The sequence below is a fragment of the Chlorocebus sabaeus genome, chromosome 18, assembly GCF_047675955.1.
Source record: "Chlorocebus sabaeus isolate Y175 chromosome 18, mChlSab1.0.hap1, whole genome shotgun sequence".
Lineage (NCBI taxonomy): Eukaryota > Metazoa > Chordata > Mammalia > Primates > Cercopithecidae > Chlorocebus > Chlorocebus sabaeus.
Genome location: NC_132921.1, coordinates 17,557,418 through 17,584,863, shown reverse-complemented (window position 1 = coordinate 17,584,863; position 27,446 = coordinate 17,557,418). Strand labels below are relative to the sequence as shown.

Below are 27,446 nucleotides of genomic sequence, written 5' to 3'. Positions count from 1 at the left end.
CTGCCTCCTGGGTTCAAGTGATTCTCCTGCCTCAGCCTCCCAAGTAGCTGGGACTACAGGCGCATGACCCCACATCCAGCTAATTTTCTGTATTTTTAGTAGAGATGGGGTTTCACTGGGTTAGCCAGGATGGTCTTGATTTCCTGACCTCATGATTCACCTGCTTTGGCCTCCCAAAGTGCCAAGATTACAGGTGTGAGCCACTGTTCCTGGCCTAAGTACACCATTTATTAATTGGCAAATGTCTAAATGTCTGATCTGTTTCAAGGGTTATAAGTGAAGGAAGTAAGACCAGATGTGTGTGGTAATAAATGGTTTTGTTGTTCACTGCTGTGTAGCAAGCACATTCTTGTAGTCTTTCCTTATGAATAAATAGCCTATGTTAGTTTTTTCCTCTCTATTCTAGTTTTAAGAAGGCTAATACTTGATCATTTTAAAAAATAGGTTTTGGTCAGGCTGTGCAAGGTGCATTTAGATCGATTTTAGTCGTTCATTTTGAATCCACTGCTGCTAAACTTTTGTCGGAGCATTGAAAAGTTAGTGACTGATATGCTAAGATTTTGCCCTATGGATAGATGGATTACTGAAAAAATAATCATCTGTATTACCACCATAGGTTATTAAAAATGCATATTTAATGTTTGATGCTTTGTTAGGTCAACAGTCTCTCTCTTTTCTATGATGCTGGGTGTTTGCATAGGCACATCTAATATAACTATTTATTCAGTATCCTCTTTGGGGAAGGCACTGTGCCTGGCACCCCAGAAATACTAACATAGCTAAGTAACCCCCCGCCTTTGAATAGCTTATAATTTTGTATCAGAAGATGAAGCAGGTGCAATGATATCTGTTGTAAGAAAGGTGCAGAAAAGTACTGTGGGGGATTAATGGAAGGAGAGATTACATTTTGTCAGGTAAGAAGGAATTTTGTAATGGAAGAGGTAGCAATTATGATGGAATTTGAAGGATGAAAAGTCTTTTGACATGTGAAGGAGATGGTCAGAAAGATTTTTATGCTCATGGAGGCAGATGCAGGAAAGCACATGGAATGTTCAGATAAGGTCAGCAGATCCGGTTATAATTAGCATTTTCATTCAGTACTAGAGACTTGTCCCATTTCCCAGGCCTATTACTGGATGGACTTCTACCATTGAGTGAATTGAAAGTTAATAGCTTCCTATTTTCACAAGCAAAACTTGTAAAACCTGTTTTACACTATGCCTTTAAAAAATAATTGACTACATTGAAAAACTGAGTCTTTAATATCTGTTGACTGAGTTAGGGAAAAATAATTGATTTCTTGCAGTTTGAGCTTTCATTAATTTTTGTCTGTTTTTTTTTTTTTTAAATCCTGTTCTGTTGTCAGAGAAAAACTGAGAGTATAAATGAAAGAGTTTTATTTTTTATTTTTTTCTTTTTAATTTAGATATAGAAGAGCTATAGATTTAGAAATAAGGAGTGAGATAGATTAGTCATAACCTCATTATAATTGCTGTGGTTTCATAGCACTTGAGCATGGTCATTACTTTACATATATGGCTTTGTTGTTAAATAAAACTCTCAAAATTTGATTATTGAAAGAGTATTTAATAGATACATTTATATTATGTGGTTTTAATGTTATATTTAACTTGTCCTATAGAATTTAACATAAATTTTTAAATAATGTATTATTATTATTTTTTTTGAAAGACAATCTTGCTTTGTTGCCCAGGCTGGAGTGTAGTGGTGCGATCTTGGCTCACTGTAACCTCTGCCTCCCGGGTTCAAGTGATTCTCCTGCCTCAGCCTCCTGAGTTGCTGGGACTGCAGGTGCGCACCACCATGCCTGGCTAATTTTTGTACTTTTAGTAGGGACAGGGTTTCACCATGTTGGCCAGGCTGGTCCCGAACTCCTGACCTCAAGTGATCTGCCCACCTCGGCCTCCCAAAGTGCTGGGATTATAGGTGTGAACCACCCTGGCTGGCCAGATAATATTGTACTTTAATTAATATTTGTTAAATTATGAAGTATAATAAATTGAAGAATTGTTAACCACTACTGAATGTACGAACTGTAGCGATATCAATACCAGTGTTTCTTCTACTTGTGTTCTCTTTACGTATGTCTCATTGCCTCCCCTAGCCCTAGAAGGATTCACTGTCCTAGAATGTGTATTCATCATTTTTTCATTTTTTGAGATAAGTTTTACCATGTATCTATATTTTGCTTGTTTTTGATGTGTATAAAAGTGATAAATTGCTGTGGTCTTCTGTAATTGATTTTATTCACCTAATACAGTGTTTCATAATAAGATTACATGTTACTTAGGTGGTTTTCATTTCTCTATAATGTCTACTCTAAACATTCCACAATTTTCATAATTTCTTAAGTAATTTTCCTGCTGATGGACATTTGGGTTGCTTTCAGTTTGTTGTTGTTATAAACAATGTTGCTGCTATAGTCTTATGTTGATATGCCTCCTGATACGCAAGTACTTTTTCTAAGACAGTAGTTTCCAAGTGGAGTTACTATGCTGGAGGGACATTTGGTTATATGTAGGAATGTTTGATGGTCAGATGATTGAACAGTGAACATATCAGTTAATATAAGCTTAAGTAATGCCATGGTAACACCCCTCTTTTCCCCCCAATCTTAGTGACTGGTCATAACAGTTATTTCTCACATTATGTGTCTGTTGTGGGTCGGTGGGTTTGGGGTGTGGGAGTTTCTTTTGTCACACAGTTGTTCAGGGACCCAGCCTGATGAAGTCTGGGCTCTTTTATACTTCCCTTTGTTGCTTTGGCAAGGGAAGAGGTAACTGGAGCATCATTCATGGGCTTTGTATGTTTAGATACAGAAGTGACACATGCCACTTCTCTCCGTGGCTCTTTGGCCAGAACTAGTCACATCACTCCACCTTAATTGCAAGGGGTCTGAGAAATGTGGAGAATTAGATAGAGTGATTGGTGGATAACATTATCTTTGCTGTAGGGGACACTCTTGGCATTTAAAGGCAGAGGCAGAGAGATTAAGATATGCAGAGTATTAGAGAGTTCTGCACAGGGGACAATGAAGAACTATTCAATCCACAATTCCTATAATGACCTCCTTGAGAAATACTACTATTGGGTATACACTTTGGAGCTCAGTTACTGGGCTCTGGGACATACACATTTACTTTCGCAAGATGATACCAAGTTGTTTTTCAAGGTCGATGTACCATTTTGCATTCACATCAGTGTACAAGTGTTTTTTCTCCACATACACTTTACTGCTATATTCCCCCATTAAACCATCACTGCAACCAAGATAGTGACCATGTTCATTATTTCCAGAAGTTTCCTGGTGTCCCTTTATTCTCCTTTCCTCCCACCCTTTTATTCTCCTTTCCTCCCACCCTTTCCCACTCCTCTCCATCCCTAAGAAACCTTTTGCTTGATATCTTTTAATTTGTTTACATAGCATTTTTTTTTAAATTGTATTTTCTGTTTGGTTTATAGAAACAGAGTTGATTTTTGAGTATTGATCTTGTGTATTGATTTATAATCTTGCTAAATTTTCTGGTTTATTCTAATATGATGCCTATAGGTTTTTTTGTTTACTGTATAGCTAATCATATAATATTCAAATGACAAGTTTCTTCCTTTTTTTTTTGTCTTACTGTTATAGGTAGGAATATCTAGTTTGAATAGAAACAGTAGATACTTACTTGTTTTATCAATGATCTTTTTTCCCTTTTTTTTTTTTTTTTTTTTTTGAGACAGAGTCTCTCTGTCACCCAGGCTGGAGTGCAGTGGTACATTCTCGGTTCACTGCAACCTCTGCCTCCCGTGTTTAAACCATTCTCCTGCCTCAGCCTCCCAAGTAGCTGGTACTACAGGCGCCTGCCACCACACCCAGCTAATTTTTGTATTTTTAGGAGAGTCTGGGTTTCATCATGTTGGCCAAGCTGGTCTCGAACTCCTGACCTCAGGTGACCTGCCTGCCTTGGCCTCTCAAAAGTGCTGGGATTACAGGTGTGAGTCACTGCACCTGGTTCCTTATCAATGATCTTGAGAATGATATCTCATCATTAACATTGAAGTTTGCTTTAGATGTTTGATAAATATCCTTGGTCAATTTAAGTGAGTTTTTATTTTCTGAGTTTGCTGAGAATTTTTATCCTTCATTTCAGCCTGAATGAAGTTACTAACAGCTTTTTCTGCAACTGTGGGGATAATAGTATGGGTGTCTTGAATCCATTAATGTGGTTAATTGTTTTGTAGTTCTAATTACGTTAAACTGTCTTTCTTATTCTGAGGTAAATTCAACTGGTTCTTTTTTTTTTTTTTTTTTTGAGACGGAGTCTTGTTGTATTGCCCAGGCTGGAGCACACTGGCACGACATCAGCTTACTGCATCCTCTACCTCTCAGGTTCAAGTGATTCTCCTGCCTCAGCCTCCTGAGTACCTGGGATTACAGGCACGCACCACCACATCTGACTAATTTTTATATTTTTAGTAGAGGTGGGGTTTCACCATGTTGGCCAGGCTGGTCTCAAACTCCTGACCTCAAATGATTCACCTGCCTCAGCCTTCCAAAGTATTGGGATTATAGGGGTGAGCCACCGTGCCACTGTGCCCGGCCTTGTTCTTGATATATATATATTTTTAAGTTACTGGGTTTTCTAAAATAAATAAATAAATTAATTAATTAAAAGGCGGGGCATGGTGGTTCATGCCTGTAATCCCAGCACTTGGGAGGCTGAGGCGGGTGGATCACGAGGTCAGGAGTTCAAGACCAGCCTGGCCAAGATGGTAAAACCCTGTCTCTACTAGAATTACAAAAATTGCTGGGTGCAGTGGCAGGTGCCTGTAATCCCAGCTACTTGGGAGGCTGAGACAGGAGAATCGCTTGAACCCGGGAAGCAGAGGTTGCAGTGAGCTGAGATCACACCACTGCACTCCAGCCTGAGCAACAGAGCAAGACTCCATCTAAAATAAATAAATAAATAAATATAAATAAATAAATTTTTGGATTTTGATGCAACATTTTGTTCAAGATAAATCTTTATGACTGTGGTTACCTGTAAGTTTCCTTTCTGTTACTGTTCTCATGTGGGTCTTGGTTATACTATCCTCATAGGATGGGTTGGGGTGTTTTCCTTCATTTTTTGTTGACTGGATGAGTTTGCATGAGTCTGGGTTGATCGGTTTTTTGAAACTTTGGTAAAACTTACCTGTAAAGCTATATGGGCCTGATATTTTTTTGAGACATTGAAAAAAAACAAAACAAAACAACAACTTTCTGTATTTTAAATGGTTATATAGGGGCCAGGCATGGCTCATGCCTGTAATCCCAGTACTTTGGGAGGCCAAGGCTGTAATCCCAGCTACTCAGGAGGTTGAGGTAGGAACATCGTTTGAACCCGGAAGGTGGAGGTTGCAGTGAGCCAGGATTGCATCACTGCACTCCAGCCTGGGCAAGCAGTGAAATTCCGTCTCAAAAAAAAAAAAAAAAAAAAGTAGGACTATTTGATTTTTTGTTTTATTAACACCGGATTTCACTCTGTTGTCCAGGCTGGAGTGCAGTGGTGTAGTTACTCCTCAGTATAGCCTCGACCTCCTCAGGCTTGGGCAATTTTCCCACTTTAGCCTTCTGAGTAGCTATAGGACTACAAAGTGTGCACTGCCACACCCAGCTAACTTTTGTTTTTCTGTTTTTTGTAGATACAAGGTTTTGCCATGTTGCACAGGCTTATCTCCAACTCCTGGGCTCAAGCAATCTGCCCCTCGCAGTCTCCCAAAGTGCTGGGATTGCAAGCGTGAGCCTGCACCTGGCTGATAGGACTATTTAGGCTTTCGTTTTTTCTTTATTTAGTTCTATTGCTAAAACATATTTTTTCTAAGAATTTGTCACAAAATTGTTCATAATATTCTCTTTTTAATCTCTGGCGAATCTGTAGCTATGTCTCCCTTTTCATTGTTAATATTATTTATAAGTGTCTGCTCTCTTTTTCCTGCCAGTGAATGTATCAGTTTTTCTTGCCAGAGGATTTATCAATTGTACTAGTTTTCTCCAAGAATCAGTATTTTGCTTTGTTAATGTTTTCTCTTACATGTTTGGTTTTCATTGCACCAATTGCTATTTTATCATAGCCTTCATTCAATTTTGGATTTATTCAGTTTGGAAGTTTGAATTTTTTTTTTCTTCCAAGTTCTTTTTTTTTTTCTTTTTTTTGAGACAGAGTCTTGCTCTGTTGCCCAGGCCAGATCTCAGCTCACTGCAACCCCTGCCTCCTGGGAATTTTTTTTTTTTTTTTTTTTTTGAGACGGAGTCTCGCTCTGTCGCCTAGGCTGGAGTGCAGTGGCGCGATCTCGGCTCACTACAAGCTCCGCCTCCTGGGTTCACACCGTTCTTCTGCCTGAGCCTCCTGAGTAGCTGGGACTACAGGCGCCCGCCACCGCATCCGGCTAATTTTTTGTATTTTTAGTAGAGACGGAGTTTCACCGTGTTAGCCAGGATGGTCTCGATCTCCTGACCTTGTGATCCGCCCGCCTTGGCCTCCCAAAGTGCTGGGATTACAGGCATGAGCCACCGCACCCAGCCTACCTCCTGGGTTTAAGCGATCCTCCCACCTCAGCCTCCCCAGTAGCTGGGACCACAGGCGCCCACCACCGCTCCTAGCTGTAAGGTTTTTTTGTATTTTTAGTAGAGAGGGGTTTCACCATGTTGGCCAGGCTGGTCTTGAACTCCTGACCTCAAGTGATCCACCTGCCTCAGCCTCTCAAAGTGCTAGGATTACAGGCGTGAGCCAACTCGCCTGGGCTTCCTTCCAAGTTCTTAAGGTGCATGCTGATCAAATTAATGTTCTACCTTCTTTTCCAATATAAGTATCAAAAGATACATGAGTTCAATTGAAAAAAAAATATATATATATAAATTTCCCTTGATATATCTCCTTTTATTGCAATGTATAGATTTTGATATGTGGTTTTTCTGTAATTGTTTAGTTCTAAGAGTTTTAAAATTTTGGTTGTAATTTCTCCTTTCACCTGTAAGTTGTTTAGAAGTTTGTTATTAAGTTTCCAAACATAGAATTTTGTATAATGTTACTTTTTGTGTGTATGTTTCCCCTTGTGAAGAACTTACAAGGAGTGGAAATTTGATTTGACTGTATTTCACTGCATCATTAGGACTTGAAAGTTCTCATGGTAGGGTTTTATTTCAGGTTAATTTCAGTTTAACAGTAATGTTTTCAATACTTATTTAACATGCTTGAAGACTTCTTAAGTAAAAATTCCTACGTAAAATCTTAAGTAAAATTTCTAAGAGGAAGTAAGAACCCCAGCACCCTATTGTGAGGTTAGAAGAATAAGAAAGGGAGTCTGGACTAATTTTAAACAGGAAGAGGAGAATTTCACTGTGGTGGGGAAATATAGTAAAGATAAAACTCCTTTTTGGTTTCCTTGTAATTCAAATTGGGTGATCATATGCAGGAACTTAGTTCTCAGTAATGAGTAACGTATATAGGGAAAGATGCAAATCCATGCAGGCTCCTTGATCAGAGACATAGTGAAATACATCAGTGGGTCTGCTGTCTGACTTATCTCTGCTTCTCTGTTTGCTTTTATAGGTAGAAGAAGTGAAAAAGCACCAACACTGTTTAGCATTTAGCTCCTCTGGACCCCAAAGCCAGACTTACTACATTTGCTTTGATACTTTCACAGAATACTTAAGGTGGCTGCGACAAGTCTCCAAGGTAAGCAAGCATTTAACCCAGGAATCAACTCAGCTTCTAGCTAGCTGCAAAGTTCCTTTCTGCTTTAGCCGGGTCTAAAATATAGTTAGTTACACACACTTTTTTTTTTTTCCCCCAGATACTGCCAGTGATTAGCAATTTTTAGTCTTTTAAAAACTAATTTTGCCTGAAAAGTGGCTTTTTAAAAATTGTTTTTTACTTGCCCAGTTTTGTTTATACTTAAAAATAAATTGGTATGTAGACTGGCATTACTCTCTTAATGTTGTAGATAAAAAACATGAGATTGAGAATATTTGAGGGACTGGCCCAGGCTAAGACAACTGTAAAACCACAAAATACCCAGAGAATTGTTACAAATTTCCCTTCTTTCTCTGACTGTTTTTTCATATAAATAGTCCAATATTATACCATCTCCCCTTCACCTTTATTCTGCCTTTTCAGTGATTTAACTTTTTTATCTTATTTTGGCCATTATATTTCTCTGATTTAATAAGATCACCCTGTCCCATGAAATAATATATAGTACTTTTGACCAGGCACACTGGCTCAATCCTGTAATCCCAACACTTTGGAAGGCTAAGACAGGCAGATCACTTGAGTTCGGGAGTTCAAGACCAGCCTGGCCAAAATGGTGAAACCCTATCTCTACTAAAAATACAAAAAAATCAGCTGGGCATGATGGTATGCACCTGTAGTCCCAGATCCTCAGGAGGCTGAGGCATGAGAATTGCTTGAACTGGGAAGGTGCAGATTGCAATGAGCCGAGATCGCACCATTACACTACAGCCTGGGTGACAGAGTGAGACTCCAAATTAAAAAAATATATAATATATACTATAATATTATTATATTATTTATAATATTATGTATTATATAATTTATTATATATTATGTACATTACATAATGTATTATATATAATTATATAATGTATAATAATTATAATTATATATTTTTAATTACTATATATAATTATATATATAGTAAATGCAGATTTTATATATAGTAAATGCCTAGTAAATGCAGGTGTTCATTACAGTACTTTTCCCTTCTCCAATTTTAACAACCAGATATATGTTTCAAAAATGTTATATAATAATTATATATAGTTATATATAATTATATAATATCTAGTACTTTTGTGTTTAATGTAAACCAGAGTAACATTATAAATAAGACAAATAAATGGTGATATTTCAGGTAACCTGTGTAAGAATGTTTTTATATCTCATTTAGAGAATTATGTGTAAAATAATGGGGTGGATTGCAGTCTTTAGTGCCTTGGTTTGGGTGTTGTTTTTGAAATGATGAAATCTCCCTAGGGTGCCAGGAGCATTGCAATGGAATATGCTTTCATATTTTTGAATTGATAATTTAACTTGTTCTCTTAGTTCAGTGTGATTCAGATTGCTGCGTGATGTAATTATTTGTCAAGTGAATGAGTAAAGAAATAACTTTGGAAAACAGTTAAGAGAAAATCAGAGAACAGTATCTAGAAAATCATTTTGAAATACTGGCCGTATTTGAATTACCAGGTAAAAACCGTTGCCTGATGATGAAATATCATTTAGGAGAATTGGTTTTTATTCCTTTTAGAGAAGAAGCAGTGGGTAGAGAGTTTCGGTTGATAGGGCTTAGAAAATTCTCTCAACCTAGTAGACAAATGGAGGTTCTAAATGTGTAAGGCAGCACTCCTGCAGGAAAAAGTTGGGAAGAGGACCCTTGTTGTTCAGACTCATGTGTAGAATTAATGTGATATTAGAAGTATACCTGTCTGGTTTTAAAATTATTCATATGGTTACAGATGTGAGGAGATATTAAATAATTGGGCTTTTATATTTATAATTTATCATTTTTATTGTGCTTTTGTATGCATTTGTATCCAAGTGGTTTTATGGATTGAAAGCAGTGAGTCAGTTGCCTACACTCTGCTTTATTCAGAATAAAATGCCTAACTAGGATCAAAGTGCAGCACATTTCTTTCTGTATAGAGATGTTGATATTTTAAATCAACTTTTAAATTATTAACTTTTTCTTTATTTTGGAATACTTTTATAATTACAGAAAAGTTGCAAAGATAGTGCAGAGAGTTCTCATAGTTTCCCAACCCCCTCACTCAGTTTACCAGATGTATTACTACAATATATCTCTCCAGTGTAAGAAACCATCATTAGTACATAACTCTCAACTAACCTGTGGAATTTATTTTTTTGTTTTGTTTTTGTTTGAGACAGAGCCTTGCTCTGTTGCCCAGGCTGTAGTGCAGTGGTACGGTCTTGGGTCACTACAACCTCTGCCTCCTGGGTTCAAGCAGTTCTCCTGCCTCAGCCTCCTGAGTAGCTGGGATTACGGGCATATGCTACCATGACCGGCTAATTTTTGTCTTTTTAGTGGAGATGGGGTTTCACCTTGTTGGCCAGGCTGCTTTTGAACTCTGACCTCAAGTGATCCGCCCACCTTGACCTTTCAAAGTGCTGGAGCTATAGGCGTGAGCCACTGTGCCTGACCTTTATTTGGATTTCACTAGTTTTTCTATTGCTTTTTTTCTGTTTCAAGATCTAATTCAGGATACCACATTGCATTTGATTGTCATGTCTCCTTTGTCTCCTCTAGTGTCAGTTTTTCACTTTTCTGTGTTTTTCTTTCTTTCTTTCTCTCTCTCTCTCTCTTTTTTTTTTTTTTTTTTTTTTTTTTTTTGAGGTGGAGTCTTGCTCTGTCACCCAGGCTGGAGTGTAATGACATGGTCTTGTCTTGCTGCAACCTCTACCTCCCGGGTTCAAACGATTCTCCTGTCTCTGCCTACCGAGTAGCTTTGACTACGGGCATATGCCACCATACCCAGCTAAGTTTTTGTGTTTTTAGTAGAGACGGGGTTTCACTATGTTGGCCAGGCTAGTGTCCAACTCCTGACCTCATGATCCGCCCATCTCGGCCTACCAAAGTTGTGGGATTACAAGCGTGAGCCACTGCACCTGGCCCACTTTTCTGTGTTTTTCATGACCTTGACAGTTTTGAGGAATACTGATGAGGTATTCCTCAAAAGTGCTGAAATGCCCTGCAGTTGTATGTAGACAATAATTCACACACGTATACATATACAGCATACATTTTATACTTATAATAAGTGGAGCTGAGTATTTCTAAGAGGGTAGAGGGACTTTGATTTGATTATCTTAGATTACTGGTATTGACTACAACTAATTAGAATAAGAACTTTAACCTTCTTTCCATTCAGAAAGGCTTTGATTAGAGAAGCTGTGTAGTGTTGGGGTCAAGAATTTGAGTTTCAAAGTAAGGCAGGCATGGATTCCACCATTTCCTGGTCATGTAGCTATATCTAAGTTCCAAATTTTAAACTTTTTCATCTAATAAGGAGAATAATAATAGTATTTACCTTTTAGAGCTTATATGAGATATGCATATAATAGATTTATACTGGCACATAGTAAGTGAGTAGAACTAACTCAATAAAATAATTTTATGACTGTCATCCCTGATTGGTCAAATAATATTTTAAAGTATTATCTATTTGTATGTGTATTTTCAGCAGATAAAGACACGGGTCTAGGTTTGTCTGAACAAGTTACTTTTTGCTGCTCTTAACAACCATGTCAGCCTTTTGGGGAAAGGATGGCAGACATTGGGGAAATGATTTCCTCCTGAGAAGTTGGGGTGGGGAATAGAGGGCGATACATTTTAGTAAATGCAGATTTTCTTTCTTTTTTTTTTTTTTTCTTGAGATGGAGTCTTGCTCTGTCGCTGAGCCTGGAGTGCAGTAGTGTGATCTCGGCTCACTGCAACCTCTTCCTCCTGGGTTCAAACAATTCTCCCACCTCAGCCTCCCGAGTAGCTGGAATTACAGGTGCACGCCACCATGCTGGGCTAATTTTTTTGTATTTTTAGTAGAAACGGGGTTTCACCATGTTGGCCAGGCTGGTCTCGAACTCCTGACCTCAGGTGATCCACCTGCCTCGGCCTCCCCAAGTGCTGGGATTACAGGCGTGAGCTACCGTGCCCGGCCTAGTAAATGCAGATTTTCAATACAGTACTTTTCCCTTCTCCAATTTTAAAAACCAGATATATATTTCAAAAATGTTTAGCAGTTACGGTTAGTGAATTAAGGACAAATGAATTGTAAAGGACTGATTAAAAGAGGTTAGATATTATAAAAGAAATGGGTGAAGGAATGCCCTGTTTGGGTTTGAATCCTATATAAAACATGGCCACACCCTTCTTTAAGCGTTATATGTTGAGGATAATCTTGCGATAATGTCGTTTCCTTTTTAACCTAGCATCTGGGGAGAGTAGACTAGAATCTCGCTCCATTTGGGAATATATGCCTACAGGGAATTTGACGTGGGTAAGGTTGATTGTTATAAGCTCCTCCAGCTTCCAGTTTCCCCCTTCAGTTGTCACCTGCGCTTCCTCCTATGTAGGTATTAGGAAGTTACATCATTTAGTCACACTCACTGTTACTATGGAAGCGTTTAGTTTCTTTTCTTCATATTGAGAAACAAAACATTCTCAGAATGGATAGTCTTTACATCTTGATGTTTAGATAAGGATTCATTTTGATAAGGACCTAAAAGAAAAACAAACCAACAGAAACAAAAGTTTCTGATTTTTAATAACTGTCCCCACCCCAGAGTAGGAGGGCAAAAAAGAAACAAATTTCCATTATTTTTTAATTAAAATGAATTAAGGAAGTAATGTAAAAGGAAAGTTCTTTATTTTCAGTTTATATTTCTGGGTTTTCAGATACAAGAGAGGTGTTACTTTTTGTTCTGATTTGTTTCATTTGATTTTGGGAAAATTTATAGAAGTTTATTAATCAGATGTGTTCTACCAAGATAGGCTCTTATATACTTACTATTTTTAAACCTTAGCACTTAATATTGCTTGCCAAAATAATACCCAAGGCAGTCTCGTTAGAGTTTTTATTTTGGATGTGTATTAGTGGTAGACAGTGTGGAAGAGCTCCTCTGGGAGGATTACATATATTGGTTGTAAATTCATTCCTAAAATATTAATGCACAGCATGCTGTAAAAATTGAGTAAACCTCCTTTATATATGGTGTAAAAAACGGCTCTGTTTGTTCAGCGTGTTTTCAAAGTGGTTGGAGGGTCAGTGATATGAAAAGGCTATGGCTAAGCTGAGGGAGTAACAGGAACATGCAGAAGAGCTCCTATCAGTTATGAGTAATGCTGACCTGGGTATCCATCTTGGTGGTCCACTTTTTAGAGTGCGTTCATTGTGGATATGTTGATTGATCCTGTGAATTCTTTTCAAAGTTAGGCTTTCATGTGAATCTGTAGTGTGTCTTAGTTTTAATTTAAAAGTTTAGTAACTTCTGTAACACCGTATTATTCTACTTTAAAGTCTGTTTCTTGGCCAGCACGGTGGCTCATGCCTGTAATCCCAACACTGTGGGAGGCTGAGGAGGGTGGATCACCTGAGGTTAGGAGTTCAAGACCAGCCTGGCCAACATGGTGAGACCCCATCTCTACAAAAAATACAAAAATTAGCCAGGCATGATGGCAGGTGCCTGTAATCCCAGCTAGTCAGGAGACTGAGACAGGAGAATCGCTTTTGAACCCAGGAGGCAAAGGTTGCAGTGAGCCAAGATTGTGCCACTGCACTCCAGCCTGGGTGACAGAGCAAGATTCCATCTGAAAATAAATAAATAAATAAATCAAATTAAGTCTTTTTCTTTATTCCATGGAAGATTAAAAGTGGATTCAGGTCAGTGACTTAGTGTTGTGTCCCCCCGCCCCCTTTTTTTTTACTCTTTATTATGGAAAATGTCAAATATTCTGAAATAGAGATAATCGTGTAGTAACCCCCACACAGCTGTGCCCCGGCTTCCACAGTTACCATCTCCTGGTCAGTGGGCTGTTATCAGTGTACCCCCTTTTTCTCTGGATTATTACAAAGCAAACCCCAGACGTTATTTCACTCACAACTATTTTCACGTGTGTGTATAACGCTAGAAGATGAGGACTCTTGTTACAATTACTCATCTTACAACACCGTTATCTATGTGTGTGTTTTTTTTAAAGAATGGATAATTCAGATAAAGATTAGAGGGTTGATTCAGGTGTCTTATTCCTGAAATAGCAATGTAGCATGTGGTACCCAAGAAAATATACAACACTTGTGGAAAAGGGCATATTGTGAGCTACGCTTTTAACTTTTTATTAGATAGATGGAATGCTCTTAAATTTTGATTAGAGCTAGATGAAAATGAGAACAGTTTACTACATGGCACACTTCTAAATTCAGTATTTTGAATCTGAATAGTAACTTGACTAAATTGAAAGTGATGGAGCCCTGCAGTTAGGGACACGATGTCTAATCATAAGATTTTCTCTTAAAAATTGTCCCAGTTCTCTTGTGTAGGGAAAAGGAAAAGGCACAGCATGACCTCTTCCAAGGACCTCAAAGCTGGCCGGTTTATTTGGTTATAACATGGTGACAATGAAAACAGTATTGTAAATTCAGGCCTCCTGGAGGGCCGCGAACCTGTCTGCTTGTCTCTCTCTCTGTGCTGATCAGTGGCTGACAGTTGCAGACTGTGACTGTCAGAGTCGTTCTCTCTCCTGCTGAGGGAAAAAGTCACTGCATTGAACTTCTGGTTGCCGTGATTTGAGTGCACCCTAAACTTGCACAGTGTAGGCAAATCGGAGCCACATTTCATGCCGAATGATCCCATGAAATGATGAGCAAACATCACCCTTTTAAATAAGAGTAAGGCACATGGTGAATCACAATTGAACTTTTGGTTTCATTTGCTTAGAAACAGTATCTTACTGTCTAGATTTTACTCAAGGAATACTTAACTAATCAGTTGAGTCAAATTATTCTAGTATAACAAGATTGAGGTTTCCAACATATCAATTTGTGTTATTAGATGTAATTACAAGGAACCCTTTAATATGACTTAGACATCTTTTACCCATATTTTGCCTCTTAACTTGAAGTGTAGTTCAGGAAGTCTGCTGCCTTTTGTTAGCATGGTCTGCCACTTGTCCTTTAGGGATTGTGCTGTAGTTTTTAACTTTGAGGTTGTAATGATAAGCTTCGCTATCAATACTGTTCTACTGAGGAGTCAAGGGCTTTTCTGGAAACCCTCACTTCACATTTTACACCCAGTGTTTTGGATGAAGAATCAAGGGCCCTTTGATCTAACAAGCCTACCATAGAATCTAAATGGAATGAAGGGGCTGAGTGCAGTGGCTTACGCCTGTAATCCCAGCACTTTGGGAGGCCAAGGCAGATTGATCACCTGAGGTTAGGAGCTCAAGACCAGCCTGGCCAACATGGTGAAACCCTGTCTCCACTAAAAATACAAAAAAAATTAGCCAGCCATGGTGGCAGGTGCCTGTAATCCCAGCTACGCGGGAGGCTGAGGCAGGAGAATCACTTGAATCCAGGAGGCGGAGGTTGCAGTGAGCCGAGATGGTACCACTGCACTCCAGCCTAGGCAATGAGAGCAAAATTCCATCTCAAAAAAAAAAAAAAAATAATAATAATAAATGGAACTATGGGTCTGAATGACGTTAATCCTGAGAAGATTGCTCTTATACCAATTCTGTAGTGACAAGAAAAGTTTGGAAATTTACTATATGAGTTAATATATGAATATTTGGGTATATGAAGACTTCAAGGAGGCAGTGGGCAAGCTGAGTCTTTTAAGGGTAAATAGGTGTTCACCTTGCAGACAAGAAAAGTAAATTCATTTCAAGAAGGATAGGTCAAGTATGTGCAGAGGCAGTTTGCAGAGATATCCTGTAAAGATCATATCACACAAGTCTGAGAAGTGTGAAAAAAAAAAAGAAATAAGAAGCTAAAGTAAATGAGTGCTGGCCAGTAAGTTTCCTGCTAGTTCCATTTCATTTTCTTGTAGAAATATGACTGTAAGTTACCCAGTATTATCATTAACTTTCCAATATAGTAATGGATTTGTTATGTAAAAAATTACCTTATGGAATCTTTGTTACAGTTAGAAGGCAGCAGTCTATGAAGTTAGAGAACTTATAAATTCTGCTTTGAATTTAGGGAGAAGGTAACATTTTGGATTGTATTAAGTTTTTTGTTACACATAAAATTAAGTCAGTAAAAAAATAACAGAATGATCTCTTTACAGATATAATTATGCTTCATCTATACCTGTCTTATTTCCACACTGCTAATCCCTTCTATTCCTTTTTTTTTTTTCTTTCTTTTTCCTGTAGCGGCTCTTGTTTCTGTAATCCTAGTTAATATACTCCTGAAGAAGAGGTTTTCACTTCAATTCTAAAGCTATTTCAGTTTAGAACTATTTAATTTTATTTTCTCTAAAGTTTTATAATCCAATTGTAAACAAATGGCAAAAATACCTAGTTTGTTTACCATCTCATAACAAAAGAAGCATGTTTTTGTGAAGCAGTGCTCATTTGTATAATTATACTATTACCATTTTAAATGCATCCAATGTACTTCCATCTTCCTTCCTCCTGTCTTCTCATCTCTTCTCCCTTTCTTTCTCCATCTGTGTTGGAATTAGCAGTTGTTGTTCTCACTGTCCAGCAAGGAGAGATGGGGAGAGGGAGGGAGGAAAGAGAGGACTCTTCTGTCCTTTCTTTGTGCCAGGCACCAGGCTCCATGTGGATTGCCACAACCTCAGCAAATGGAAATGTGTTCCTTGTGTGTTCTTGGTGGAACTCTGGAAACATTTTCCCAGGAGACCTTAAAGAACTTTGGTTGGGGTCTATATTTCTGTTATTAGTACTTTAAAATACTTGTGGGTTTGATCTGTATAAATGTTATCTTTAATAAAATAACTTCTAGGGTTCAAGAGAGGAACTTACAGTTACATTTTAAAGTTGTAAAATGTTGTTTTAATATTGGTAAGGGCCCTTGTAAGGTAGTTGACAAGAAGGGAATATTAATATTAACTGCAGTTTTCTAAAAGAATTGTGCCACCAGTTATTTGACATTTTCTTTGAAAACATTCTTTAGTTTAACCTTGAATTCTAGTCTTCAACAACAAATGACTCTTAGTTCAGAGACTTAAGATTTGGAAAAGATCAGACTCTCACACCATCCCACCCATGTCTGTAGGCATTTCCAACATCTGTAGTGTCTGATGTGACCGTTTTTCCTTATAAGTGAGCTGAAGTCTTTGTTCCTATAGCTTTGACTCATTGACCTGAGTTTTTCTATCTGGTACAATGCAAGAAAATTCGACTCCTTTTCCTATTTAATAACCTCTGAATATTGTTGAGTTACCAGGATCTGTGCTCTTGCACTGCCCTTTCTGCTCCTTAGCAGTCTATTTTCAGCAGAAGTATCCCTGGCAATTCCAACAGTTCCTTCTGTTGCTTGGTTCTCAGATACTTTATCTCATAGCTTTTTTCCTGGGTGCTCTCTGATTTGTTGACATCCTTGCAGATCTCATCTGATCAGCACAGAATATGTGACCGTTATTTTCCTTACTTTAGACATTATGTCCAAAGTGAATTAGTTACCCATTTGTGAAGTCAACCCTAAAAGAAAATATTTTTGCTCTTTTCCTTCCTCAACTTGTTGATATATTTTGTAAACAATATAATTATTTACTGTACCAAATTGATACTATAGTGACAACAATAATGCACATAATAGTAACTAACATTTTGGTAACTTTTACTATTTGGCAAGCACTGTGCAAGATACTTTGTAGTAGCCCTGTGAAGTAGGTGCTGATAACAATTCTATGAGGTTGGTTTTTTGTTGATTTTTTTTTGAGTTGGGATCTCGCTCTGTTGCTCAGGCTGCTGTGCAGTGGCATGATTACAGCTGATTGCAGGCTTTGACCTTCCAGGCTCAAGTGATCCTCCCACCTCAGCCTCCCGAGTAGCCGGGACACAGGCATGCACCACCACTCCCAGCTAATTTTTGTATTTTTTGTAGAGACAGGGTCTTGCCACGTTGCCCAGGCTGGCCTTGAGCTCCTGGGCTGAAGCAGTCCTTCCACCTTGGCCTCCCAAAGTACTGGGATAACAGGAACAAGCTACTGCGCCCAGACTGTGGTTGGTTTTTAATACCAAAAGATAATATCTTTTAGATATTATTATCCCCATTTTGCAGATGAGGGAACTGATATATAAAGTATTCAATTACTGCTTTATGCATTGGGTTCTACCTTATTCCTTTTACTTAATTATACTTCCAGTGTTTTACAGTGGTTGGAAGGGACTGAAAACAAAGATTTAAATAATAACTGAGATTTACTGAAAATATCTCAGTAAGGTACTTTATATACAGAGTTGGCAGCTGAATCCAGGCAGCCCAGTAGTATGACAAAGGGTAATTTCTTAAGCAGTCTGTTTATTGGAGTATGCTGCTAAAAGACGCTTGAGCATAGTCACTCTACATCACTCATTCATCTTAAATGATGACCAAGAGTTATTTAAGAAATCTGAGATGCTTTCTGAGTCATTCAAAGCGACTGAATTGTTTTCAATGGCGAGGGAACTACTGTTGTCTGATTCTTTGCAAACTGGTCAAATATTGATATATCAGGAACTTAGTATATGTGATTAACCAGATATCTGTATCTGGTCATGTTATTTTTAAAGTTAATTTCTTTTAATCTGAGGGTTTAGACCAATTTAAATATATATCTACCAGGTGGCCGGGCGTGGTGGCTTACGCCTGTAATCCCACCACTTTGAAAGGCTGAGGCAGGTGGATCACCTGAGGTCAGGAGTTCGAGACCAGCCTGGCCAACATGGCGAAACCCCATCTCTACTAAAAATACAAAAATTAGCCAGGCATTGTAGCGCATGCCTGTAATCCCGGCTACTCAGGAGGCTGAGGCGCTGAGGCAGGAGAGTTGTTGGAATCCGGGAGGCTGAGCCAAGATCACACCATTGCACTCCAGCCTGGGTGATAGATTGAGATTCTGTCTCAAAAAAAAAAAAAAAAAAAATCTAACAGGCATGGTGGATGGTGGTTCACACCTGTAATCCCAACACTTTGGGAGGCTGAGTGAGGAAGATCACTTGAGGCCAGGAGTTCAAGGCAAGCCTGGGCAACATAGCAAGGCCCTGTCTCTACAAAACAATATATATACACACATACATATATATGTATGTATATATACATATATACATATATACACACACGTGTGTGTGTGTGTGTGTGTGTGTATATATTGTTTTGTAGAGACAGGATATATATATATATATATATCTCCTTTAAAGTTTAGTTCCCATTATGTACTTAGAATTTTTTGAGTCCCCAGTATTTTTAACCCAGAGAATTAAATTTTCTACACCTGCTCTGAAGGGTTAAATTCTTCTACCCACTGGTCTAATTTATTATTTTATAAAGCAGGAAATAGTGGAATAATTGGAAAAACAGTCTATGAATTATGTATTAAACATACTGAACCTTGTGTATTAGACTTGGAACTTAAACATCAATTTTTTTTTTTTTTTGTATTTTAAAAACAAAAGAGGCCGGTTGTGGTGGCTCACGCCTGTAATCCCAGCACTTTGGGAGGCTGAGGCAGGTGGATCACAAGGTCAGGAGTTCGAGACCAGCCTGGCCAACATACTGAGACCCCCATCTCTACTAAAAATACAAAAATTAGCTGGGTGTGGTGGCAGGCACCTGTAATCCCAGCTGCTCACGTGGCTGGTGGCTGAGGCAGGAGAATTGCTTGAACTCGGGAGGTGGAGGTTGCAGTAAGCCGAGATTGCACTACTGCACTCCAGGCTGGGTGACAGAGCAAGACTCCATCTCGGGGAGAAAAAACAAACAAACAAGTAGTTCATTTCTAGTAGTAAAACCACTTGAATAGTATTTGTATTATGTATTTTAATAGGAAGCTAGAATGTAAGTTCTTCGTGGTTCATTTCTGCTTTGTTTTTTTTTTTTTTTTTTTTTTTTTTTTTAGGCAGAGTCTCGCTCTGTCGCCCAGGCTGGAGTGCAGTGGCCAGATCTCAGCTCACTGCAAGCTCCGCCTCCCGGGTTCCCGCCATGTTCCTGCCTCAGCCTCCCCAGTAGCTGGGACTACAGGCGCCCGCCACCTCGCCTGGCTAGATTTTTGTATTTTTTAGTAGAGACGGGGTTTCACCGTGTTAGCCAGGATGGTCTTGATCTCCTGACCTCATGATCCGCCCGTCTCGGCCTCCCAAAGTGCTGGGATTACAGGCTTGAGCCACCGCGCCCGGCCCATTTCTGCTTTGTTAAGGCGATGTCACCTTTGGGGAAATGCTGCCATGATGTTCAGAAACATTCTCAGGTAGTAACATTTGAAGGAGATTGTTTATACATATTTTGCCAATAAGGAACTCAGGAAGGAACTCTGAGTTCAGATTTGATCTCCACCCAAGCTGAACTCTATTTATTTGTTGTTACTGAGAAACACAATGGGGTTTGTGTGTGTGGGAGGGAGATAACTGCTAGAGGGACACCGGTGGCTCATGATTTTGGAAAGCTGTTGGTGACATCTCCTCTGGCCCTATACAGTTGCTTCTGACTCATGAAGAGTCAGGTGCCGGGTCCACATTTTCACTTTTGGCTGCATGATGAGTTCACTGGACAAATGTAGCAGAAGTGTCTGTGAATACGTGGCTCATTTTGTCAAGGGAGGGGACTGTGTCGGCACTGATGCTGTCGACGTGGAGCTCTGAGGATTGTTCTTGGCCCTGTGTGTGCTCTCACTGCATCCTCTTCAGTGAATCATAGTTATTTAGAAGTGTGTGTCCTCAAGAGGCTAAGCTTTCGGAGACAAAGACTGCATCTCTCCAGTACCTGGTATGGCTCCTGGTTCATAAAAGGCAAATAACGAATGTATATTGAATGATTCACTCAGGTTAGCTTGATGGCCCCACTCGTGCTGCCTCCTCATTCCCATCCCCTCACCTCTGCTGGCAGAGAGAGCTGGGGATACCTTGGAGGATCTCTTGATCTGGAGTTCTCTTGATTGACTTTTTAAATATTGTTGTAGCTTGGTCCTCGAACAGTGAGCCAGGGATTTTGTTTCGTTTTGTTTTCTTCCCCAGCCTGCAGTTCTCTCCATACTCTTATTTTTGGGTCTTTTAACTATATTTTAACAGGTACCTCATAGCCCATCATTTTAAAATCATAGATCCTACTTCTCCCAAATGCTCTTGCCCTCATAGAATACCATCTCTCTTATTTATTTATTTGTTTGTTTATGAGACGGAGTCTCGCTCTGTCGCCCAGGCTGGAGTGCAGTGATGCGATCTCGGCTCACTGCAAGTTCCGCCTCCCGGGTTCAAGCGATTCTCTTGCCTCAGTCTTCTGAGTAGCTGGGATTACAGGTGTGCGCCACCACACTCAGCTAATTTTTGTATTTTTAGTAGAGATGGAGTTTCACCATATTGGCCAGACTGGTCTCAAACTCCTGACCGCATGATCTGCCCGCCTCGGCCTCCCAAAGTGCTGGGATTACAGGTGTGAGCCACTGTGCCCGGCCCATCTCTCATAGCCTGCCTGGATTTTCCTGTTGTTTTCATTGATTTGCTGTGTCATTACCTCGAATCATTTTAAATGTTACATAATTTGTGTAATCTTCTTTTCTTTTTTTCTGAGACAAGGTCTCCCCCTGTCACCCGTGCTGGAGGGCAGCGGCACAATCATAGTTCACTGCAGCTTCAAGCTTCTGGGCTCAAGGATTCCTCCCACCTCAGCTTCCCATGGAGCTGGGACTCTAGGCACGTGCCACCACACTTGGCCAACTTTTTAATTTAACTTTGTAGAGATAGGGTCTTGCTATGTTGTCTGGGCTGGTCTCAACCTCCTTCCTGGACTGAAGTGGTCCTCCTGCCTCCGCCTCCCAAAGTGTAGAGATTACAGGCATGAGCCACTGTGCCTGGCCCATATTTTATTTCTTATATATCTTTAAGTATAAAACTGGTAGCTTTGATATGCTTTTATTGGAACATTATGAAGATATATGATGTAATTAATTTTTTTTTTTTTTGAGACGGAGTCTTGCTCAGTGCCACAGGCTGGAGTGCAGTGGCGCGATCCGCCTCCTGGGTTCACACCATTCTCCTGCCTCAGCCTCCCAAGTAGCTGGGACTACAGGTGCCCACCACCACGCCCAGCTAATTTTTTGTATTTTTAGTAGAGACGGCGTTTCACCGTATTAGCCAGGATGGTCTCAATCTCCTGACCGCTTGATCTGCCTGCCTCAGCCTCCCAAAGTGCTGGGATTACAAGCGTGAGCCACCATGCCCAGCTGATGTAATTCATGTTATAGGAATGTTTTCTGCATCTGTTGTTAAATAGGTTAGTAGTGTAAGAGCAAAAGATGAGATGTCATTATGAAAAGCTTTGAGGTCGAGCTAAAGCATTTCTATAGTGTGTGTGTGTTTGTTTGTTTGTTTGTCTGTTTGTTTGTTTTGAGACTGAGTCTCCCTCTCTTGCCCAGGCTGGAGTGCAGTGGCGTGATCTCAGCTCACTGCAACCTCCACCTCTTTGGTTCAAGCGATTCTTCTGCCTCAGCCTCCCAAGTAGCTGGGATTACAGGCATGTGCCACCACGCCTGGCTAATTTTGGTATTTTTAATAGAGGCAGGATTCCACCATATTGGCCAGGCTGGTCTCAAGCTCCTGACCTCAGGTGATCCATCCACCTCAACCTTCCAAACTGCTGGGATTACGGGCGTAAACCACCACACTCATTTAGTTGTATTGTGTTTTGTTTTGTTTTGTTTTTTGTTTGAGACAGAATTTTGCTCTGGTGCCCAGGGTGGAGTGCAGTGGCACAATCTTGGCTCACTGCAGCCTCGACCTCCTGGGCTCAGGCAGTCCTCCACTTCAGCCCCCTGAGTAGCTAGAACTATAGACGTTCACTACCACCCTTGCTAATTTTTTTATTTTTTGTAGAGATGGTGTTTCACCATGTCGCCCAGGCTGGTCTTGAACTTCTGAAGTCAAGTGATCTGCCCGCCTTGGCCTCCTAAAGTGCTGGGATTACAGGCATGAGTCACCACACCCATCCTTCTATAGAATTTCTTTAAAGAAATGATTGCATGTTGTGAAGCAGTGGAAATTAAAATGTTTGTTAAAATTCAAGGTTTTGTTTGATATAAAATAGTATAAAATTGATAAAGATAAAATTGAAACAAGTAGAGTTGTTAGAATGCTTAACTGATAAATATTAATAAACTTTATTCTAAATTTATATTCTCCTACCTCATGTCTTCCCAAAGCATTCTTTGGGAGATGAGAATTAAAAGTAGGTCAGCTGAGGTTAAGAATTGTTTATAATTCTTATTCCCCAGAGACCATCCCTGTAGCCAAAAGCATAATTTCCCAAGCCACTGAAGACTACACTAGAGCGATTAATGACTCATAATGCTGGTTGATAGCAGCTTTTTTTGTTTGTTTGTTTGCTTTTTTTTTTTTGGTGAGACGGAGTCTGGCTGTATCACCAGGCTGGAGTGCAGTGGTGCAGTGCAGTGGCATAATCTCAGCTCACTGCAACCTCTGCCTCCTGGGTTCAAGCGATTCTCCTGCCTCAGCCTTTCGAGTAGCTAGGACTATAGGTGTGCGCCACCACGCCCAGCTAATTTTTGTATTTTTAGTAGAGATAGGGTTTCACCATGTTTACCAGGATAGTCTTGATCTCTTGACCTCGTGATCCACCCGCCTTGGCCTCCCGAAGTGCTGGGATTGCAGGCATGAGCCACCATTCCTGGCAGGTTGACAGCAGTCTTTTACTTCACACAAGCAGAATTATTTGTGCTATTTTAGCTGCTTTGACCAAACATTTTAGAGTCATTCTGGTTAATTTTGAGCATGCTATGCACATAATAAGGATAAATACAACTTGACTAAAATATAGAGGGGACAAAAAACATCACATGAATGTTACTGTGAACTTTCCCTTGCCTGTGAAAGATGATTATCCACTAAATGAACCATAAGGAGTAGTGGGAATGATGTAGTACAGTCCTCTTGCAAGGGAAGATGAGAATTTTGAAAGCATGGCAGGGATAGGGTAAGGATAGGACAGATAGATTGGTTTAGAAATGCAACCCAGCCACACTCGGAGGAGGGACATTTTTGTCATAAGGGTCCTAATAATAGGCAAAGAAATGACTTAAGAAAGTGTCAAGCTGAGTAGTATGTTAGAAATGTGTGGCCACCCATTGAGTCATCTGAAAATTTTGTTGTTCACATTAGCATTTTTTAATAGTGCAGTGTTCTTTAGAGGAAATATTCTGAGGACCAAATGATCCCTCCTTCGCCCATGTATATTTACAAGTCATTTGGGAAAAAAAGAGACAACATGAGCAGGTAGTTGGAAATTATGTTCATTTTGATGTATCTCTCAGAGTGTGTCCATCGTGATAGAAAAGTCCCGTTTAATTTACTAACTCAATTAGCCTTTTTTTTTTTTTTTTTTTTGTTGTTGTTGTTGTTGTTTTGTTTTGTTTTTGAGATGGAGACTTGCTCTTGTTGCCCAGGCTGGAGTGCAGTGGCATGGTCTTGGCTCACTGCAACCTCTGCCTCTCGAGTTCAAGCGATTCTCCTACCTCAGCCTCCCGAGTAGCTGAGATTACATGTGCCTGCCACCTCACCCGGCTAATTTTTGTATTTTCAGTAGAGATGGAGTTTCCCCATGTTGGCCAGGCTGGTCTCAAACTCCTGACCTCAAGTGATCTGCTCCCCTTGGCCCCACAAAGTGCTGGGAATACAGATGTGAGCCACTGCCCCCAGCATGTTATTGTTATACAGGCTGAAACTGATTTTCGATGCCACAGTTACCTTCAACTAATCACAACTTGAATCTATTCATTTGTAGTTCATTGATGGTCTGGCTGATTGCAGTTTATCCGTGTAATTGCTCAAGATGACGAGAGCATTGGCTTATATCTCGTAGACTTTTGTGTTTTACAGACTTTTATTGCTTGCAGTGGTAGACGTTGCTGTGGGGATACTTGGTCTACAGAGCCTCTGCTTTTTTTTTAAATGAATAAAATGGTATTACTGCAGCAACTTGTTAAGGTGATCAGGGCAGGTGTTACTTAGTCTACTTTAGAGATAAGGAAACTGAAGGACAGGTAAGGGAAGTGACTTATTCAAAGTCACGTTGCTAGTAAGTAGGACTGTTCCTACCTACCCCATATACTGTTCAGCTGGTGCCCTTTCTCCTGTATGTCAAGTTGTGTGGACCTCACCTTTGTGCCTTCAACTGTCTTGTCTGTGGTTATAAGTACAGTAGCTTTTGCCAAAAAGGAATTTATATTCTAATTATGAGATGCTTTAGAAGCTTTCTGTACCAAAGATTTGAGGCACCTTCTATGTATGCTTATTTCACTTCCCAAATTTCTATAACCTCTTATACTTTTCCTGTAACCTTTAAAATTTTGATTAGGTGCTCACTGGATGGCACCACCATTGCCCAGTTGGATAAGTTGTGTGGGATTGGAGTGGGCAGAGCCTATGATGTCAAGGAATGATGCCCCATAGGGATTCACCCCTCCTCCAAAATCTGTATTTGGTCAGCAGATGGTCTCTACTGCTTCTCCCAAGGAGGACTCACTGTCTCTGACCACCTCGTCTTCATTTCTAAGGCTTAAACGTATCCTGAGGAGTACATCTAATTTTCTTTGCTCTAGTTATGTTATTTTATGATAGGGATTAGAGGAGCCTCCCTTCTGGTGAGATCTGAACTTTATTCCAGGTCTTGACCTAATGGCATAGAGTTAATAGTGCAGGCTCTTGTTCAAACTCTAGTCCTGTTCCTTTTTTTTTTTTTTTTTTGAGATACAGTTTCGCTCTTGTCACCCAAGCTGGAGTGTAATGGCTCAATCTTGGTTCACTGCAACCTCTGCCTCCCAGTTTCAAGTGATTCTCCTGCCTTAGCCTCCCGAGTAGCTGGAATTACAGGCACCCACCTCCATGCCAGGTTAATTTTTGTATTTTTAGTAGAGACAGGGTTTCACCATGTTGTCCAGGCTGGTCTCAAACTCCTGACCTCAAATGATCCACCCACCTCAGCCTCCCATAGTGTTGGGATTACAGGTGTGAGCCGCCGCACCCAGCCTGATCCTGCTACTTTTTAAACAGGCCTTAGGCGCACACTCTGTGACTCAGTTTAACCTTTACCTTTGAAACAAGGGTAAGTTCTTACTGCATAGAGTTGTTGTGAAGATTAAGCTAAATATTGTATCTTAAGCTCTTGGAAGAGTGCGTATCACAAAGAAAGCACTACTTAAATGTTAACTATTATTATTATTGTTTCTTGGAAAAGGAAAATGCTAGAATAATAAAGGCTACTTGCTTTGAGGTGTGTACATATGGTTTTTTGATTAATATTTTTTTATGTATGTAGGTCTTTCTTATTTCAGGCAGGATCTCAGTTTTAATAGCTGCTGTGTAGGTGGGTCACAGTTTCTTTAGATAGCCCAGCTGGTAGTTTTCTCATTTGGGAATCAAACCATACCTTCTAAGTAGAGTGCTTTCCTCTCTTTGTGGTAGAGCCCTGATGTGCCCAGGTTGCTCTGAGTAGAAGCACTTAAATCTCCCATTCTGTTGCAGCTCATGGGACTGGGCAGTGGTGTAGCTAGTGGTAGCTTTTGTGGTCATCTTTGCAGCTCACTGCCTCGTGGCCATGTTAACATGATGAGTTTATGCTCTCATGATAGACGTTCGTAGTTCTGCATAGCTCACACAGGACTGCCCTTACTTGTAGCCTGGTTAATGTGGTTTCCTCCTCCTTGTTTCCAGCAGAAACAGCTTACGGTCTAGAATGAGGAAAGGAAGCCAATACAACTTGATGTTAAATCATTTTCTCTTAGTTGTCCAAAGGGAGTATTTAGTGGGATGCTTCATTTGAAATGGAATTTGTCTTCTTCAAAGTGGTTGCCACATGAAAGGATGCACCAGATGCAGAGGCCGCCTGGTGAGAAAGGAGGAGGTATAAGGTCGTCCTCTGGCCATTCTTCCTGCAAGATGTTTTGAGGGTCCTCCCAAGTACTCAGCGTGGGTTTATATCAGTGAGCAAAATAGAAAAATTCTTTCCTTTATGGAGCTTACAATCTAGAGACAAAGGCAGAGAAAAAATAAGAAAATTCCTTGGTACAGTAGGCCCTCCTTATCTGCGAGTTTCCTGTTTCAGATTCAACCAGCCGTGGATCAAAACCTGCCGACACGGTGGGCTGAGTGTACTATGGCATTTTATGTCAGGGACTCGAGCATCCGTGGATTTTGGTACCTGCTGGGGTCCAGGAACTAATCCCCAGTGAATATGGAGCATTGACCATACATTGGTGATCACCTCACACTTCTCAGAACCTTTCCACACATCCCATTTCACTCACCTTAAAAGCCAGAGTCCTTACAAGGCCTGAAGGTCCCACAGGGTCTGCTGCTTGCCCCATATCCCCTGCCCATTTACCTTCTGACCTCATTGCCTTATTATCAGTGTTCTCAGGTCTCTCGGACATGCCAAGTATGCTCCTTTTACAAATTTTTTGTATTATTATTATTTTTTAAATTTGAGACTGGATCTGGCTTTATTGCCCAGGCTGGAGTGCCATGGTATGATCAAAGCTCACTGCAACCTCGACCTTCTGGGCTCAAGTGATCGTTCCACCTCAGCCTCCCAAGTGGCTGGGACTATAAGCATGCACCACCACGCCCAGCTAATTAAAAATTTTTTTTCTTAGTAGAGATGATGGTCTCACTATGTTGCCCAGGCTGGTCTT

General features: G+C 40.0%; 1 protein-coding gene across 1 annotated transcript in view; it reads left to right on the top strand.

Annotated features, from left to right (window-relative positions):
* Positions 1-27,446, top strand: part of PHLPP1 (PH domain and leucine rich repeat protein phosphatase 1) — a 266,455-nt gene that overhangs the window by 117,413 nt on the left and 121,596 nt on the right. The window contains exon 3 of the mRNA XM_008013868.3: positions 7,599-7,724. Coding sequence (XP_008012059.3) covers positions 7,599-7,724 — 126 coding nt within the window. The remainder of the gene's footprint in view (positions 1-7,598; positions 7,725-27,446) is intronic.